The sequence below is a fragment of the Loxodonta africana genome, chromosome 18 (genome assembly GCF_030014295.1).
Source record: "Loxodonta africana isolate mLoxAfr1 chromosome 18, mLoxAfr1.hap2, whole genome shotgun sequence".
Taxonomy (NCBI): Eukaryota; Metazoa; Chordata; class Mammalia; order Proboscidea; family Elephantidae; genus Loxodonta; species Loxodonta africana.
Window position 1 is genome coordinate 51,027,176 of NC_087359.1, and position 17,446 is coordinate 51,044,621.

The 17,446-nt window shown below is 46.6% G+C and overlaps 2 protein-coding genes across 5 annotated transcripts in view; one reads left to right on the top strand and one right to left on the bottom strand.

The window, feature by feature from the left end:
• MYO19 (myosin XIX) overlaps positions 1 to 12,803 on the bottom strand; it is a 33,366-nt gene extending 20,563 nt beyond the window's left edge. The window contains exons 1-5 of the mRNA XM_010594269.3: positions 12,696 to 12,803; positions 10,333 to 10,483; positions 4,303 to 4,441; positions 3,801 to 3,949; positions 2,129 to 2,242 (exon numbers count right to left, since the gene is read on the bottom strand). Of these exons, the coding sequence (XP_010592571.2) occupies positions 2,129 to 2,242; positions 3,801 to 3,949; positions 4,303 to 4,441; positions 10,333 to 10,344 (414 nt within the window). The 5' untranslated portion in view covers positions 10,345 to 10,483; positions 12,696 to 12,803. The remainder of the gene's footprint in view (positions 1 to 2,128; positions 2,243 to 3,800; positions 3,950 to 4,302; positions 4,442 to 10,332; positions 10,484 to 12,695) is intronic.
• Positions 12,804 to 12,914: 111 nt separating this feature from the next.
• On the top strand, positions 12,915 to 16,380 carry PIGW (phosphatidylinositol glycan anchor biosynthesis class W). 4 transcript variants are annotated; one of them, XM_010594268.3, is made up of 2 exons: positions 12,915 to 13,002; positions 14,550 to 16,380. In XM_010594268.3, exon 2 carries the CDS (start codon positions 14,563 to 14,565, stop codon positions 16,072 to 16,074), a length of 1,512 nt encoding a protein of 503 aa, XP_010592570.1. In that variant the 5' UTR covers positions 12,915 to 13,002; positions 14,550 to 14,562; the 3' UTR covers positions 16,075 to 16,380. The 4 variants fall into 4 exon arrangements, with proteins under 4 accessions (XP_010592570.1, XP_010592569.1, XP_003414617.1 ...); XM_010594267.3 differs by having other exon boundaries at positions 12,939 to 13,612; XM_003414569.4 differs by having other exon boundaries at positions 12,939 to 13,523.
• The last annotated feature ends 1,066 nt before the right edge of the window (positions 16,381 to 17,446 follow it).

The following is a 17,446-nucleotide window of genomic DNA, read 5'->3' on the forward strand; positions in this document are numbered from 1 at the left end:
AATTTGGAAATTTGTTGAAGATCACACAATTAATAAATGACAAGGCTCTGATTTAAACCCAACCCCCCCCCCCAAAAAAAATCCTTTGAGTCAATTCTGACTCATGGCAACCCTATAGGACAGAGTAGAACTGCCCCATAGGGTTTCCAAGGAGCAGCTGGTGGATTCAAACTGTTGACCTTTTGGTTAGCAGCTGAGCTCTTAATCACTGCACCACCAGGGCTCCAGGTTTTTTTTTTTTTACATAGGCCTTTTATCTGCTCCCTTAGATGCCTAGTGTGACTATGACATACCTAGGTATGTTTTTGTTTGTATTCACCCTGCTTGGTGTTTTCTGAGCTTCTCAGATCTGTGCTTACTGTCTTTCTGGGACACCAATTACAATTTCTGGGACACCATCTAACACTGTACCATAGCTCTTGGATACTCTTTTTTCTTTGTATTGAAAACCCTTTGGAACATAGTTCTACTCAGAAACACATGGGGTCACAGCATTGGGATCCACTAGACAGCAGCGAGTTTGCTTTTGGTTATATAGAAATCAAGCAAGTGAAAAAATGGGACAATTAGTAAGTACAGGGAAAATACAAATTTTACAAGAAAGGAAATATAATCATATTACATGGCTCTTCTGTGAATAATACATAACATACATGGTCATAATAATGTAAATACTACATATTGACTGATTTAGAAATCGTGATATAATCACATATGGAGTACGGAGGCAGGGAAATAAGGGCTAAGACCCCATCAAAGTACGAAGCTAAAAAAATCTGAAAAATCAAAAAGTAACAACATGCATATGTGGCTTAAAAATACGGCTATAAATACTCAAACCACTAATGTGAGAGTAGCTGTCTCCAGAGAGGGGAAACAGGGTTGAGAGAGAGAAAACACAGTTGCTGTTTTTCTTCATAGGCCTTCGGGTATTCCTTGATTTTCAACTATGTAGCTATCTTTTTTACTTAAAAATAAATTAAATTTTGAAAATATACCATGCTAAGGCCATGGCCCCAGCAGCTCCTTGAGAAAGGGTTACTGAGCTCTGGTTGCATGGGTTGAGCCAGGTCCAGCCTCAGCTCCCCTGAGCAATTCTGGGGGACAGTGGGCTTTGTCAGTGAAGCAGGGCGTCAGCTGCTTCATGGGCCCCTTTGATATAGCTCTCCAAAAGATCCTCTCCTCACCTGAGTCCCAGCCCCTACCCCTGCAACTTACTGTCTTCGTTTGTTTCCTTGTCTGTCTTTCACGGTGGACTAAGAGCCCTGAGAGCTGGATGTTCCATTTTTATCTGTTTCTCCCCCTGGCACGCCTCAGTGCCTAGCAGGTGCTCAGTGCTCAGCCATTCTCTCACACGTAGGTGTCAGGAGAATGAGTTCATGGTCCAAATTCTTGTGAAGGTAAAAGTACCATGGAAAGAGCGGGGCAGCTGGGTGAAGCTTGGCAAGAAGGTGGCGAGGCCTGGGCCAGCAGCCTCCCCTGACCCATCCTTATGCAACCTTCTGTCTCACTTGTCGTGGTTCTGCCACCCAGGAGCCACATGGCCACGCTGGGAACTTCTGTCTGCCCTCACAGCTGGCCCCATGCACTACCATTGCCAGCATGGGCAACCCTGAGGGCACAGGGTGGACTACTCCAATAAACCCTTTCCCACAAATAACCCCAGTTACTGCTGGAGGAGCACTGCCCTGTGCCAAGCATACCACCAAGTGCTTTACGTACATTGGCTCATGTAACCCTCACAGCAGTCCCACGAGTTGGGTATTGGTCCTCTCCTCCCATCGTTTTGCAGGTGAGAGAAGTGAGGTCTGCAGAAGAGAAGTGCCTTTCCTGATGTGCTCTTAACCACTACGCTGTAATCCCCAGCAGCTGGCTTTTGTTTTCGATGGCATCAAAGCTTGGAGTGACTTTTAACGAGAAAATGATGGCTCAGAGATAAAATTATCTTACCCAGGGTTCTATCAGAGCTAGTGGTAGAGCCTGGACTAGAACTCTGTCTCTTGACTTCCTGTTCAGTATTTGTCCACCAAGCGCAGTGACTTCCTGCTTGAGCCGACCTATCTGGGAACGACTGGGCAGCAAACCCAGCCGGTCATGAAGCTGACAGGGTGGGGAGGAGGCCTCCTACCTTTCCAGCACCACTCTCTCCACTGACAACAATAGACTGGTTAACCGGTTCGATCAGGCTCTTGACATTCCTGTAGGTCTGTTCACCCACAGTGAAGATGTGGGGCTTCAGTTTCTGAAACATCAAGGGGTGAAAGGTCCAGTGAGCAAACTCCTTTCTATAAGGAGTGGCTGACTCAGTGATGGCTGAGAAGGGGAGGCTGCCAATAGCAGTGCCAGGATGCTTCCTTCAGAAGTATTTCCTAATGTATCAGTGTCAGGCCCAACTGTGGGACCCTCACGGGGGTTTCACCCACAAATCTTCTCTCAATGTGGCAGCAGTTCTGGCTTTGATCAGTCTATGACATTAACACTTTATGCTCCTGTCTTACCTTGCCTTAATAGTTTTATTCTGCTGTTAATTATTGTTATTGTATTTTGCAGTTTGCGAAGAACTTTCTTACAAGTTACTGCCAAAGAAGTCTGTGCATTAGTTGGCTGGTTAACCCTATTTTATAAATGAGAAATCTGGGTTTCAGAGGAGTTAAAAACTTCCCAAAAAATCACTCAGCAAATAAGTGCATTGATATGATTTGAACTCCAAGGCCAGTGTTCTCCGTTCCTTCAACGAGTATTTATTAATTGTCCTCAATGTGCCGGGCATCACGCCGGGCACTGGGGAAACAAAGGGGACTATGGCATGGCTTTTGCCTTTGAGGAGATCCCACCTAGCAGGGTAGAGAGGCAGGGAACACAGCCAGTGAGATACAGGGCTCTCAGGTTACAGTTCCCCTGGAATCCACTTGGACATTTAACCATGCATGAGCTTCTGGGAGTGACCCCTAGCCTGGCCCAGCACCGCCAGCATCTGACCACTGACCTCCAGCTTTCTGAAGGGAGAAGGCACCCATTCTGGATGATCTCAGAGCCATCTCCCTCTCCACCTGCCTTTGCCCCAGCCACCTCTCACCTGGACTATTACAAAGCCTCTAGCTCTTCTTGCTGCCTCCTGTCTCACCTTCCTGAACCAGCTTCCCCAACCTCCTGAGTTATTCTCACAGCAGGCTCTGTTCATATTCCCACCTCCACCCACGGCAAAGATGCCTGGTGTTCTCTCAGCCTGCTGTGGTACTTCAGACCCTATACCAACTGCCCTGGCTGACCTCACCTTTCTACCCTCATCTGCTGCCCCCCTTCCCATAGCTCCCCTCCTCCGGCACGTGGCTCTGTCTCTCCCTGAACACATCAGGCACTTGAACACCAACAGGCCCATTTCCTGCCAGCACTAGAACACATGCTGAATTTTCTAGGCAATCCTTGTGTCCTGTAATTTTATTCTTTTGCAAAAAGGTGGTTTGTTAAATATACAAATACACCTTCATAAATTCTTTGCTATTAATAAACCACAAACAAGAACATAAAAATCCTTTAATCTATGTCCCTATTTTAGGCTTCAAACTCAGTTAAATAAATATTTATCTACTCCACCCACAGTCCTGTAGCCAGTTATTTATGTGTCCAAAACTCTGCGAACTCCTGGTAGCACTTTCCTCTCAGCCTCCCTTGGGCCGAGACAGAGCCTGGTCACCAGGAGACTATGAGTGACTACATGGCTGGTGGACAGATGGGTACGGATGGGGAGCTACAGGGAGGCTGAGGAGCCCTGAGGCTGCAGGAAGCAGGCTGAGCCTTACCTGGGGCTGAGGTGCAGCGTGGTACTCTCTCATCAGCTCTGGCGAGTAGAGTTGAGGGACCGGCTTAAAGGGGTTCAGAGCCACCAGGGCGCAGCCAGCATTGGTGTAGAAGGTGTCTGTCATGTACCGAGCCTGCAGGCACCTCAGGACTGAGGCATAGGCACCATTAGCAAAATCTGGCTTAAATGTAGATGTAACCTCATACAGACACACACCCGCCTAATAGCCCTCCCTCTGCAATTAGCTAAGTACCATTAGATGCCAGTAGTTCCCTGATGACTAGGTAAAAGATCTAATTAAGATGAGCCCTAAATTGAGAGCAAAGCCTGTCCTGGGGAGCCCAGGTACAGTTGCCAGGCTCCGACGCGCAGAGGTCTGGAACAGCCTACCTGGCTCTGGGACTCCTGCCAGCCTGCACCCAGGGAAGCTGGGCCAAACGTCCTCATCACACACACCTCCTCCCACTTGGAGACAGCACTTTTAGGGAGAAGGAAGCCCATACCTGTCTCCAGAGTCACAGGATTCACCTTGGTGAGGTCATCTAGCTGGTGCAGCAGGGTTTCCCCACCCAGAAAATTCTGTAGGTCTCCTCTGAGGGGTTCCCTGCTTTGGGCATCAGTGCCCAGACTGTGGCCGTTAACCTAGAAAGGAATAACATGAGGGCCACGAAGGCTGGGACTCAGGCCAGGTGGCAGCTATATAAGGGTAGGAGGCTATATAGTCAAGAGAACAGGCCCCTAGTATCATAGTCTGGTTGGGTTCAAATTTCAATTCTGCCACTTACTAGCCCTGTACACCTAAGAAAGTTACTTAACCTCTCTAAGATGCAGCTTGTTTATTTGCAAATAAAGGAAAACAAACCCAACTCACAGGGCTATTAGGAAGAAAAATAAGAGGAAATACACAAAGCACTTAGTGCCTGGCACAGAGCATGTAATCAATAAACGCAATTCCTCTCCTCTGCCAAGAGCTCCAGCCAAGTCAGCTTCCAGACTGCCAGTTACTAACCTTACTGGGACCAACAGGGGCAGGGCTCAAGGAGGTGGCTGCTATGAGAATATCACAAAAGAAAAGATCCACGGGCTGGGTCTTTTTTGAAAGAGACTATTCAACTTGCAATGAAAAAGTACAGCCATACATCTTCTCAGACAGGTAACCCCATGCCTTCATCACCTCCTCCCAGAGCTTAAATTTAGTCTGGCAAGTTCGTTCTGCTCTGAGTCCATTTGAGGAGAAGCCTGGTTTAGAAGGTTGTATAAGGTCAAGAACGGGCACTATTTTACTTATCTAGTGCTGCTACAACAGAAATACCACAAGGGGATGGTTTTAAAAAACAGAAGTTTACTTTCTCACAGTTTGGGAGGCCAGAAGTCCAAATTCAGGGTGCCAGCTTTAGGCGAAGGTCCTTGTCTCTTTCGAGCTTCTGCTCCTGGGTGACCTTCACGTGGCTTGGCATCTTCCCCCATCTCTGCTTCCTAGCTTGCTTGTTTAATCTCTTATTTCTCAAAAGGGATTGACTTAAGACATATCCTATACTAATCCTGTCTCATTAACATAACAAAGACAGCCCACCCCCAAATGGGATTATAGTCACAGGCATAGAAGTTAGGATTTACAACACATATTTTGGGGGGACACGATTCAATCCATAATAGGCACCAAGGGGAACGGGCCCCTTTTCCCTCGCCCATCCTCAATGTCAATACTTGGCACATGCTTCCTCTTCCCACTTTCCTCCCACGGTCCTGTCTCCTTGGCGGCTACAGAGAAGATGGGGTGGGGAGTAGAAGACAGGGACCTGGCTAAATCTGCTTTTGGTGAAAAAGTCTATGACGTGACATGAGTATGGGTTTCCAGTGAGAATGGTGAACCCTAAAGGTTCAAACCCCTCAGAGCAACAGGCCAAGGTGCCCAGTAGAATTTCTTTCCAAAGATGTTGTCTGAGTTTGGGCCACCGTTAACACCAAGGCAGGCTGCTGGCTTCCAGGATAAGTGCTGAGGTCAGAGTATGGCTGGATTCATACAAATCCCTCTCCTCCAAGGAAAAGAAAAAAAAAAAATCACTCACAGAACAAACCCAGCCACAAGTTATGCATAGCTCCGATTCAACCAAAAACAGAGTCTAGTATAGTGGTTAAGAGTCTGGACTCTAGAGCTAGATTTTTTGGAGTGTGCTGTCACATTGTGGGGATTGCAACTAACATTGCAAAACAGTAAGTGTATAAATTTTTGAATGAGAAATTAACTTAAGCTGTAAACTTTCGCCTAAAGCAAAATAAAGCAACAACAATAATAATAAAAAACAAGAAGCCACACCCTGCCATGCCTTCAGGTACTGTTTGTTGCTACAACATACCCAGTGAGGGTTGTGGTGGTTCAGTGCCTTTCATACAGGAGATCTGAGTTTAATTCCCGGCCAGGGCAACCTTATGCATAGCCACCATGCATCGATCAGTGGAGGCTTGTGTTTTGGTATGATGGTGAACAGGTTTCCATGGAGCTTCCAGACTAAGACAGACTAGGAAGAAAGGCACTAAAACACTGTAGGAAGAAAGGCCTGGCTCCCTACTTCAGAAAATCTGCCAATAAAAACCCTGTGGAGCACAGTGGTCTGATCTGCAACCCATCATGGGGATGGCACAGGACCTGGAAGTGTTTTGTTCTACTGTGCGTGGGGTCACCATGAGTCGAGGACCAATTCAACTACAGCTAAAAGCAACATACCCCAGCCTGTCCTGAGTGATATACTCAATGAAAGCTTGTTGATGACTGGACAAGAAAACCCCAAGCCACCCAGGGACAGTGCAATCATACTTGATGCATAGGGAGAAGAGATGCGGTGAGAAAGGACACACAACTCAGTGGGCCGGAGGTATCATTGTAAGGGTGAGTTGAAGCTTAAGCAAGAGGCTTTTACTCAAAGGAAAGGAGAGCCAATGCCCTGCAATGACAGACAACCAAAGACTTCTGAGCAAGGCACCACCCTATAGGAAGCAGTGCTTCAGAAAGGCAGTTACTGTTCCTGGACAGTGGGCTCATTTAACACTAACACCTTCTACCTGCACCCCATAAAAAAAAAAAAAAAAGAGATTTCAAAGCAGGTCTTTTCCCCCCCGAGAGTCTCCCTGCTGAGCAAAGACGTCTGATGTTATTACTACCTCATTTGCCTGTATTTAGCAAGGATTCTTTTTATGGTTGCATAAAATTAATGCCACCAAATTAATGTTAAATGGCATAAAATTGCTATTAAAAAATATAATGAAGGAACAACAACAAAAAAGCCAAATTCTTATTAGTTGTATAATTTGCGTAAGCTTCTTAACCTCTTTGTGCTTTGTTTTCCTCATCTGTAAAATGGGAATGGTGATAGTACCTACCTCATAGGTCTAAAAAACAAAAACCAAACCTATTGCCATTGAGTTGATTCCGACTCATAGTGACCCTACAGGTCAGAGTAGAACTGCCCCATAGGGTTTCCAAGGCTCTAAATCTTTACTGAAACAGACTGTCACATCTTTCTCTCATGGAGCGAATGGTGGGTTCGAACCACCAACCTTTTGGTTAGCAGCCACTTAACCAGTGTGCCAGCAGGGCTCCTTGTACCTCATAAACACATAAAGTATGTGAAAAGGTAGCTGGTGTATGCTCAAAAAATGTTAGCTATTATTATTCTTTTAAAGTGGTTCCTAAGGTCCCTGGGTGGCACAAATGTTTTGTGCTCAGCTGGTAACCAAAAGGTTGGCGGTTTGAACCCACCTAGTCACACCACAGAGGAAACAGGCCTGGCAATCTGCTTCTGTAAACATTACAGCCAAGAAAACCCTACGAAGCAGCTCTACTCTGTGACACTTACATCTCTCCAAAGTCACAAACCAACAACAAAAACAAAACCAACAACAAATAAAAGTGGTTCCTCTAATTAGACAATATATCAAAGGCCTTAAAACTATGCATTTCCTTTGAGCCTGTCATTCCACTTCTAGAAAATGATCCTGAGTAAAGGTCATAAGAATGTTCAATGTACATACAGCTGTTTATCAACTGTAAAAATTGAAAACCACCAAAATGTCCAAATAGTGAGCTGATTATAGAATAGCCATACAATGGCATAAAGCATGTTACCAAAAAGTATACCTTTAAATGTTCTTAAAATACTTATTTAGGAAAAAAAATCCTAGGATAGTCTGTAAAATGTTGTTTATCCTTGGGTGGTACAATCATGAATAATTTTAATGTTCTTTATATCTGTACTTTTCAAATTTCTTAAAATGAATGTGACCTTGAAAAAGTCACTTAATCTCTCTGAGCCTTATTTCCAAAATGAGAATATAATAACATCATATATATAATACTGTATTTTTCTCAAGAGGATATTGTGAGAATTAAACAAAAATGACATGTGTAAAACTCTTAGCTTATCGCCTACCACACAGCGAGGGCTCAACACAGAATAGCTGTTAGTATGGTTATGATGAACATTACCTTTTTTTTTAATAAGAAAGAACAAATTAAACAATAAAAAAGCCCAAAGCAGACAACTGTCCTGCCTGCTTCTCTTCAGCCCTCAAGCCTGTATTATGAGCCAAATGGCTGGCAGGTTATGCACGGCTCCCCTGGCTGGCTGGCCCTACACTCAGTTATTCTGCTAAGTCTCAGGCACTTACCAGCCTGGGGTGCCACAAGATGGGTTGCTGTGCAATGGGTTTCTCTTACATATGGCCTTCCTGGCCTTGGGTTTAAAATTCTGCCCAAACGGCTAGCTAGGCCATAATCTCACAAGGGACTGGTTAATTTACTATGCAAATAGTGTGTAAAACCACCCAAAAGGGTTAAGTGACCTTTTGGAAATTGGCCAATTACTATGCAAATTCAGCAGTTATGGTCTACTGAGTGGACTGGTCAATTCGTGGTCTGGCTGGGATGGCCATGCTTTGAAATTGAATATAGGGCCTGATGCCACAGCAGTTGAGGAGGACCTCAATACCATCAAGAAGAGCCTGGAGTGGAGCTCATCCTTTGGACCTGGGTCCCTGCACTGAGAACCTCTTAGACCCAGGAGGGAGAGAGCTGTGACACTAAAGACAGTTAGAAATGGTGGTAACCACAGCAGACCCCAGTGGCAGAGAAATAGCGGCAACAGTATGAGTGGTGGGAACCAGGAGACTGGTGTGAAGTGGCTGCAGTGGGCTTGCTGGCCCACAAGGTGAGAGAGCTGAGCATCTTCAGGCAGGAGACTTGCCGGCAGAGTAGGGTGCCTCTGGGCACTCGTCAGTGGAGCTAAAGAGCTGTAACCCTTCTCCAAGCAGGGCAGAGGCCAGAGAAGGGCCTGTTGGCTGGCATGACCAAGAGAAGGGCTGCCTGCCTGCTGGCACAGCTGACAAAACACTGAGAGCTGTCTTGGTTGGAAGCTGTCCTGATTGAAGAACTGTATCCTGTCTCTTGAGTTGTATCCCGTTACTTCCAAGTTGATCCCGACCCTGAGTTGTTGCCTGTTACTTCCCTAATAAACCACATAATTGAGAGTATGATCTGTCAGTTACGTGGCCATTGCAGTGAAATACCAAACCCAGCAGATAAGTAGAGTGCTATGGTGAGGACAGCTGGTGTTAGAAATGGTTATAAAGTTGGAGAATGGAAGTGTGTCTGACCACTATCTCAAAGAAATCGGCTTCGTGCTGATCTTGATTTTCATCTCTCCTCCTGAAAATAGACAGGCCTTGCTGCTAGATTACACGGGTGTACTCTATTACATCACCTTGAGGGCAGGGACCATCTAAAACATCTGCTTCAGCTCAGTGCCTGGCAACACTCAAAAAAAATTCAGCAAATATCTATATGCATTTGTCCTGGGCCAAGAGTGCATATGAAGGATACTATGGGTATGTGACAGAGCTCCACAGTGAAAGGTGATTTGGAATTCTGCACGCCAAGGGTGATGACAGCCTTTCCAGTGAGGCCTGGAGTAAGGGCAGGTTTCATAACCTAACAGCAATGCCTGGCATGTACCCCATGATCTACTCATCAGTATCCTTCTATATTTCCACATAGGTCATCTTCTCTGACAGTTCTGTACAGGCTGACCTCTTTGCCTGGAGTATTTTCCTTCTTCCACCTGGCTAACTCCTTCTTATTCTTTAAGGCTCACTTCAACACCTCCTCTTGGAAGCCCAGGGTTCCACCGTGCCTCAACAATTCATGCTGGCAAAGACATCTCTCAGAGCTGTTTCTCCAGTTCAAGTTTGTATGGTCACCAAAGTACCCTTAGGATTCCTTAACCCATTCCACCTTACCTACCTCAGGAAAAGAATGAAAAAACATAACAGGAGAGCTTCAAACTAGATATGAGAAAGTTTCTTGACCGTGAAGGGTGAAAGTGAAAGGCAATGGAGAAAATAAAAGACGTTTAAGGGGTTTTTCCCTTCCTCCCTCATGTACCCAGATAAGGGCAGTTAAGCCTTCATTCAGACAAGCAAAGGCTGAGAAGGTACACCAGGTGCCTGAGCATCTAGGTTACCTAGGAGTGAGGTTTTACCTGCTGGAACATCCTGTTTCAATACGGTCAGCCAGGGTTCTGGGTTGTAGGCACAAGCAGTGCTATCCACCTGGTTGTGGAGCACAGGCTGGGTCATGGGTCCAGGCAAGGGCTCAGTTCTGGAGGAATGTGAGACAAGTGACCCTGGATCCTGTGGCACGAGAGAGAAGACAAGGGCCACAGACAGGTGAGAGCTTCTCCCAGGTGATTCACTCTTGTTCCTCCCACCAAGCAGGAGAAACTGACCTGGGAACCAGGGTGCCACTGGGCAAAGAGGGAGAGTCAGCCCTGTCCCCTGCTAATCAGGGAACAAGGGAAACTTTTTACAAGAGCCTCCAGAGGCCCTCTGGGCTCCTTCTGCAGCATCAAGGCTGATTTTACTGCAGGGGTTGGGGTGGGGCTGCAGGTCTTCTGTGTCAGTGTGCCATGGAGAATACAGAAGACACTTGGGTGACAGAGATGCCTCCTGCCTGATCCTCTCTGCTAGACAGGAATGCCCTATTTTAGTGTAACCAGTAGTTGGTAGGTAGGGGAGGATTGAGTCAACTCATGATGCTCTAGGAAAACTGTTGTGTGGGAGGGAAATCACAGCCATTCACTGGGTGTGTAACCTTGGGCAAGCCACATCACCTCCCTGGCCCACTTTGAGAATGGGGACAGTAAAATCTACCTCACAAAGAGTCGTTCTGAAGGTCAAGGAAGTCATAGTTTGAAAGCACTGCACAAAGTACAAAACCATATACTCCCTTACAGGGTGTTCTGTTAGTACTACTAAGAGTTGATAATCCATTTGCAAAGGTGGTCAGGTGGGACAATCCAATCAACTTCAAGAAGGTGAGGACTTCACAGAAGGAGAATGTGCCCAAGGCAGGGGGTTGTTATAAGGCTGGGTCTGACAAATCTCCAAAGAACCATAAGTGACCCTCAGACTTGGGAGTTTCCCAGGCAAGGAAGGATGAGGATGAAAATTCCAGAGATTTTCTTGGGGCTCTGAATACAGAGATGGGGACTTCCATGGACACTAGGAAAAAGACAATGCAGGCAGAGAAGGGCCTCAGGACTGTGTTGGATACATTCACCCTGGACAGTGACTGTACCCAGTGTGAGGGACAGCCACACAAAGGGCTCCAGAGACTCAAGGAGAACAAAGTTCCCTCAGCTGGAAGCTCCTTGTAAGACAAAGGATGAGAGGCGGAGCGCAACAGACATGGCACTTCAAATCCAAAGCCTACAACGCTGCTAGCACACGGATCACTAGCGCTCTCTAAGCCCTATCCTGTTTCCTCATCTGCCAAATGTTGTAACATCTAGACCTCACAGTGCTCAGTTAAGGATTAAATGCGATAGTACCTGTAAAAACACTTTGCAAACGTTAGCTATTACCATGCAGTGTCAAGTCCCAGCCTGAGTTAAGTCCGTTTAGTGCAGTTTTCTCCAGTTCTCCTAGCTCCTGCTCTCCCCTAAACTTCGCCATTAAAAATCCATTGCCATGGGGTCGATGCCGACTCATAGCGACCCCATGAGACGGGTAGAACTGCCCCATAGGGTTTCCTAGGCTGTAATCTTTACAGAAGCAGACTGCCACATCTTTCTCCCACCGACTGGCTGGTGGATTAGAACAGTCCTTTCAGTTAGCAGCCCAGGGGCTTTAACCACTGCACCACCAGCCAAGAATTTCTGGAAAGGGTGTGACCATTGTGGGTGGGAGAGAGACGGTAATGAGTACTTGAAATAACGAGTCAAGGCAAGCGGCAACCTGATCACCAGCTCCTGCTTCTCCTTCACAGCCAGTTTCTTTACTCATGGCAATGAGAGGGCAGACCGGGTGGGAAGCTGGGGAAGGGTCCTGGAGACCTGCCGGCTCCGTCCCCAGCGGAAACTGGGGACTTCCCATCCGGGTAAGGTGCCTGCCGTGCCCAGGGCTGGGATGCTGCTCCGGAAGCACCTGGCATGGAGACAGTATGTCCTTCCCAGAAGGTGGACGTGACCCCAGCCAAGGGCACAACTGTCCTGATGCTTCCCGGGGCCAGCCTCCCCGTCCCCGGTCCCTGGGTAGTCCGGGAGGGGAAAAGGCACGCGGACCACCTCGCCAACGGGTACCCTTCCTCCCACCCTGGATGCCCCCCCGCCGGCAAGGTGGAAAGGTAGAAGAGGGTGACTATGAAAGTTCCTGGGTCTAGGGAGGGGCTCCGAGCTGGGCCACCTCCCCCTTGGATACAAGAGGGTCAAAAAAAGGGAAAGGGCTTTTTAGAAAAGGGACCGGGAGGCGTCCTCTTCTTCCTCAGCTCTCCGGGCAAACTGCCCTCCCTCCGCCCCTTTGGGGTCAAGCAGGGCTTTGGATCTGGGCTAAGGGTGGCACTCACCGGTCCCACAGCCCGGGCCGACGAGCGTGCGGCCGCCGCCTGGCCCGGCTGGAAAGGCGGGAGGTCCGGGAAAGGCGGCGGGAAGAGCCTGGGGAGGGCGGCCCGGGGAGGGCGGGGGCGGCAGGAGGAGGGAAAGCCGGGCCGCGGGATCGCACCCGCCGGCTGCCGCTCGGGCTCACTGGCCGCGAACCGACCGGCTCCTCCCCGGGGCGGGGCCTGTGTGCGGCTCGGGACGCACGTGGCCGGCCCGGGACGCCCGGCCCCCGGGCTGGGATCTCGATGCGGGACGGAATGTTGAGACCCTGAGGTAAAACAAGGGTGGCGGTGAAGCCGGGGACTCCCCTGTTCCGGAGCCAGAGGCGCGGGGAGCAGGGTTTCCTGGGTCTTCGGGCCCGGGACTGGGGTCTTTCAGTAGATTACGCCGTGGCCGAATCTTGCGCCAGGCCCTCGGACCCCATCACCCTGACAGGGCCTCGCCCCTGGGATCTGAGGAGCAGTCGTGAGGCGGCGCGGCTTTTCCGTCCCCAGGCGCTCCTCTGACAGACCAGCCATGGCCACGGCCGGAGAGAATTTGGGCTGGACGAGCCCAAGTTAAAAGGGCACAGGAGTGAGGGGCCGGCGCCAGCCTCCCGCGGCGGGCAGCGGGCTTGCGCAGAATCTGCCGGCCCGGAAGAGCAGGCTGCCCCGCGCCGGACGGAAGCGCCGTCTCCCGGCAGGCGGAAGCAGCTCGCTCCCGCGTCCCGGCCGGCGCGGTTGGAGCCGGGCAGCCCTGCCCACGTAGAGGACCTTCTGCTGGGGGCATCCGCGACCACCTGGAGCGCGTGAGCAGTAAGGGCTGGGCGCAGCCGGGGCGGAAGCGTGTCAGAATAAGGACTCTTCATTTTTTCAGGCCCGCAGATTCGCACTGGTTTGTTATGGTGAGGTATTGTTGCTGGGCCAGATCGCCTATAATGCATTTATTCATTATGATTTGATCAAAAAAGCATTCTCCGTGCCACTTTTTAGGCATTGATAAAGGGCAGAAAGGTGTTTTATATCTCTGAAAAAAAAAAAACCCACACCAGTTGCATAATTCCTCCCTCAGGTATTAGCGTGCGTTTTGCCTATCTACACCTTGACCTGAAAATATGGCTGTCTATAGAAACCCTGGTGGCTAACCAAAGGGTTGGCGGTTCGAATTCTCCAGGCGCTCCTTGGAAACTGGGGCAATTCTACCCTGTCCTATAGGGTCGCTGTGTCGGAATCGACTCGACCGCACTGGGCTTGGTTTTTTTTTTTTTTTTGGTGGAAGGTGTGGCTAGGAGGTAAGGAGCCTGGGGCTCAGTTTGCTGGAGGGCCGCGTGTTGTACCATTGGCAACAGGAGAGGCTCTGAACAGAAACGCTTAAGTGCACTTATAGCTAGTTACACACACACACAGTTTAAATCATTAATTAGGTGTATTTAATTTTCATTAAATAATCTTCATGACATATTCTATGCTCCGTAATAGAAATTCCTATCTGCTTGCGTTGCGATGCCATTCTCAGGGTTTGTATCTCAAGTTCACTCTTTGTGAGTCTGCTTTATACAGAGAATAACTTTAGGTAGTGTTTAAGATGAGCTTTTAACCAATAATTTCACTATTAGTTATGACATTCCTATCTTAATGCATCAATGTTACACTTCTTCCCAGAAACCTTGGGAGGGGAATCACAAGTCCTAGGTTCTACTGCTGATTTGAAGTAGTTTGGGCCTAAAGTTCTGCTCTGCAACCTAGGAATAAGAGTAAAATCAAGTCAGGTACCTATATATGCCAGTTCCACAAGAACACTGCTTTCCATAAATTCATTCCTTTGCTCTTTTGCTTTCACAGGAAGAAACAAAAAATGTCTCAAAAGCAGATGAAGGAAGCTTTTGTCAGTAACCTCAATGGAACCACTGTCCTGGAAGTCATCCAGGTCTTGTGCTTGCCTGCACCCTGTGTCCTGTGCAGAGGGCTGCTGACCGTTCTCTTACAGCACTTCTATCCTTCATATACCTGGAGAACCCAGTTCTTCATTGACTTTGTTGTCTTGATAGTTCCCCTGGTGGCTGCTCTCACCATTTTGTCTTCATTTCTCCTCCTTGAGCAGCTCACTATAATTATCTTTGGGGCAGGACTGGCCTATCAAATATACCACAGGAGGACTTGCTATGCCAGAGTGCCTGTGCAGAAGATCCTTGAAAATTTCTTGAAAATCAGTCTAGAATCAGAATACATTCCAGCAATCTCCTGTTTCCGTACAATTAACAATGTATTTACTGCTATTGCCATTTTGGCTGTGGACTTCCCAATTTTTCCCAGACGATTTGCCAAAACGGAGCTGTATGGAACAGGTATAATGGATTTGGGAGTAGGAGGCTTTCTTTTTGGGACAGCAATGGTTTGTCCAGAGGTTAGGAAAAAATCCAGTATGGAGGAATCCAGATTTTATCACCTTACAAAGTCATTGCACTCTGTTTGTCCATTAGTCTTCTTAGGAATAGGACGATTAATCACTATAAAATCCATAGACTATCAGGAACATTTAACCGAATATGGAGTTCATTGGAACTTTTTTTTTACCTTAGCAATTGTGAAATTGATAACATCACTGCTTTTGATTACTTGCCCCCTAAATAAGTCCTGGATTGTGGCCATTAGCATTACTGTATTATACCAGCTAGCTCTTGACTTTACCCCACTAAAGAGGTTAATCTTATATGGCACTGATGGCAGCGGCACAAGGGTTGGTTTATTAAATGCCAATCGAGAAGGAATAATCTCTACTTTGGGGTATGTGACAATATACATGGCTGGTGTGCAAACAGGGTCCTGTCTGTTTAAGAACAGATCACATATCAAAGACTGGATAAAAGTAATATGTTGTCTTCTACTGACAGGTATTAGCCTCTTGGTATGTCTTTACATAGTCCAGGCAAATATAGAAGCTGTATCTCGAAGAATGGCCAATTTAGCCTTTTGTGTTTGGATAGTTGCTTCTAGCCTGATTTTTCTTAGTAGTTTACTAATAGGTGATATAATTTTGAGTTTTGCCAAATTTCTATTTAAAGGGGCTCTAATGCCATGTTCTCGGAAACTTATCCAGTCACCTGCTACAACTAAAAAGCATTCAGAATCCCTAGTCCCTGAAGCGGAAAGAAAGGGAGCCAGTCTTTGTTTAATCACAGCTATTAACAGAAACCAGTTATTTTTTTTCTTGCTGTCAAATATAACCACTGGCTTGATCAACCTGATGGTGGATACATTACATAGCAGTACCTCGTGGACCTTATTTACGCTCTGTCTCTACATGCTTACCAACTGTTTAACTCTGTTTGTGCTACATTTGCAAGATAAGACTATAAAATTTTGGTGATTGATACAGGTAAAATTTATCTGTATCTGAGCAGTATTTTAACAGAGGATAAATATTAAATGTGAAGAAAATGTGCTTTTGGCAATCCAATGTTAACCATATTTTATTTTAGCATTAAGAGTTTCAACCCTTCTCTGTAACACTGGTAGCGATATTACTATTTTAATGTATCTCAACACTATATAAACCAAACCAAGAAAAGAAACAAAGCCTGTAATTTCCTAATTTATTAAATTTAGTATTTCAAAGAAACTGTTTTATAGAGTTGCAACACTGAAAATTAGAGGGTGGGGAGGAAGATTTTTATTTTTCATCTTATAATCACCTTAAACCATTTTGCATTTTTAAAATTATATGTATTACTTTTATAATAAAGTTTACATTAAAACATTTCAGTGTGAATTGTGGAATTGTTGACCCTTTATTGCTCTATTTTAATTTTTAATAAAGCCTAAATATTTGCAATTGACTTGATGGCAACAAATAACTACACAAGAAGTGTTTAAAATCAAAATATACTATGAAGTCAGAAAACAGTTAAGTACTCTGAAGAATAGAGTGAATTGTATGATACAGCTTACATACACGATTATGAGATAATCCAACCTGATTGGACCTAATTCATTTTTTTAGCTTACTCTGGGCTGGGAATATGAAGATGAGCAAAGCACAAGTTATCTGACATCTTGGAGCTTGTGATCTAGGGGGGAAGACCCATTAGTCAACTGTGATAAGTCATGAGAAAAAAGTATAGATTGCCAAGACTGATCTAGTAGAGGCGAGAGCTGATGGATGTGGAGTTACAGTGTGTGTGTGTGTGGCAGGGGCAGGGGTGCTGACAAGGGAGGGGGTAAACAGCAGAGAATATTCTAGGCAGATGAATCCCTCAGCAACAGTCCTGAGTTGGGAGGAAACCTAGCACATTTTGGAACTGAAAAAAAGGCTGCAACTTAGAAAAAGGGAGAGCATGGGCACTGAGATGGAGGTAGGCAGGGGCTGTATCAGGCATTCCTCATATACCACGTTAATGGGAAAGGGAACTGGTGACAAAGATGAGAAAGTCATCGTGTACCTCATCTAAAAAGTGTGGCTACCGTAAGGTTTAATATACTTTAAGGGCTTGAGTCATATAAAAAATTTGGCCAAAATCTAAGATTTAATAACCCTCCACAAAATCCTTAAGTTTCTAATGTTCACTGTATATCATTTAAAGTGGGCAAAAATATATATATATAATAAAAAACCTGTGCCGTCGAGTCAATTCCGACTCATAGCGACCCTATAGGACAGAGTAGAACTGCCGCATAGTTTCCAAGGAGCGCCTGGTGGATTTGAACTGCCGACCCTTAGGTTAGCAGCCGTAGCACCTACC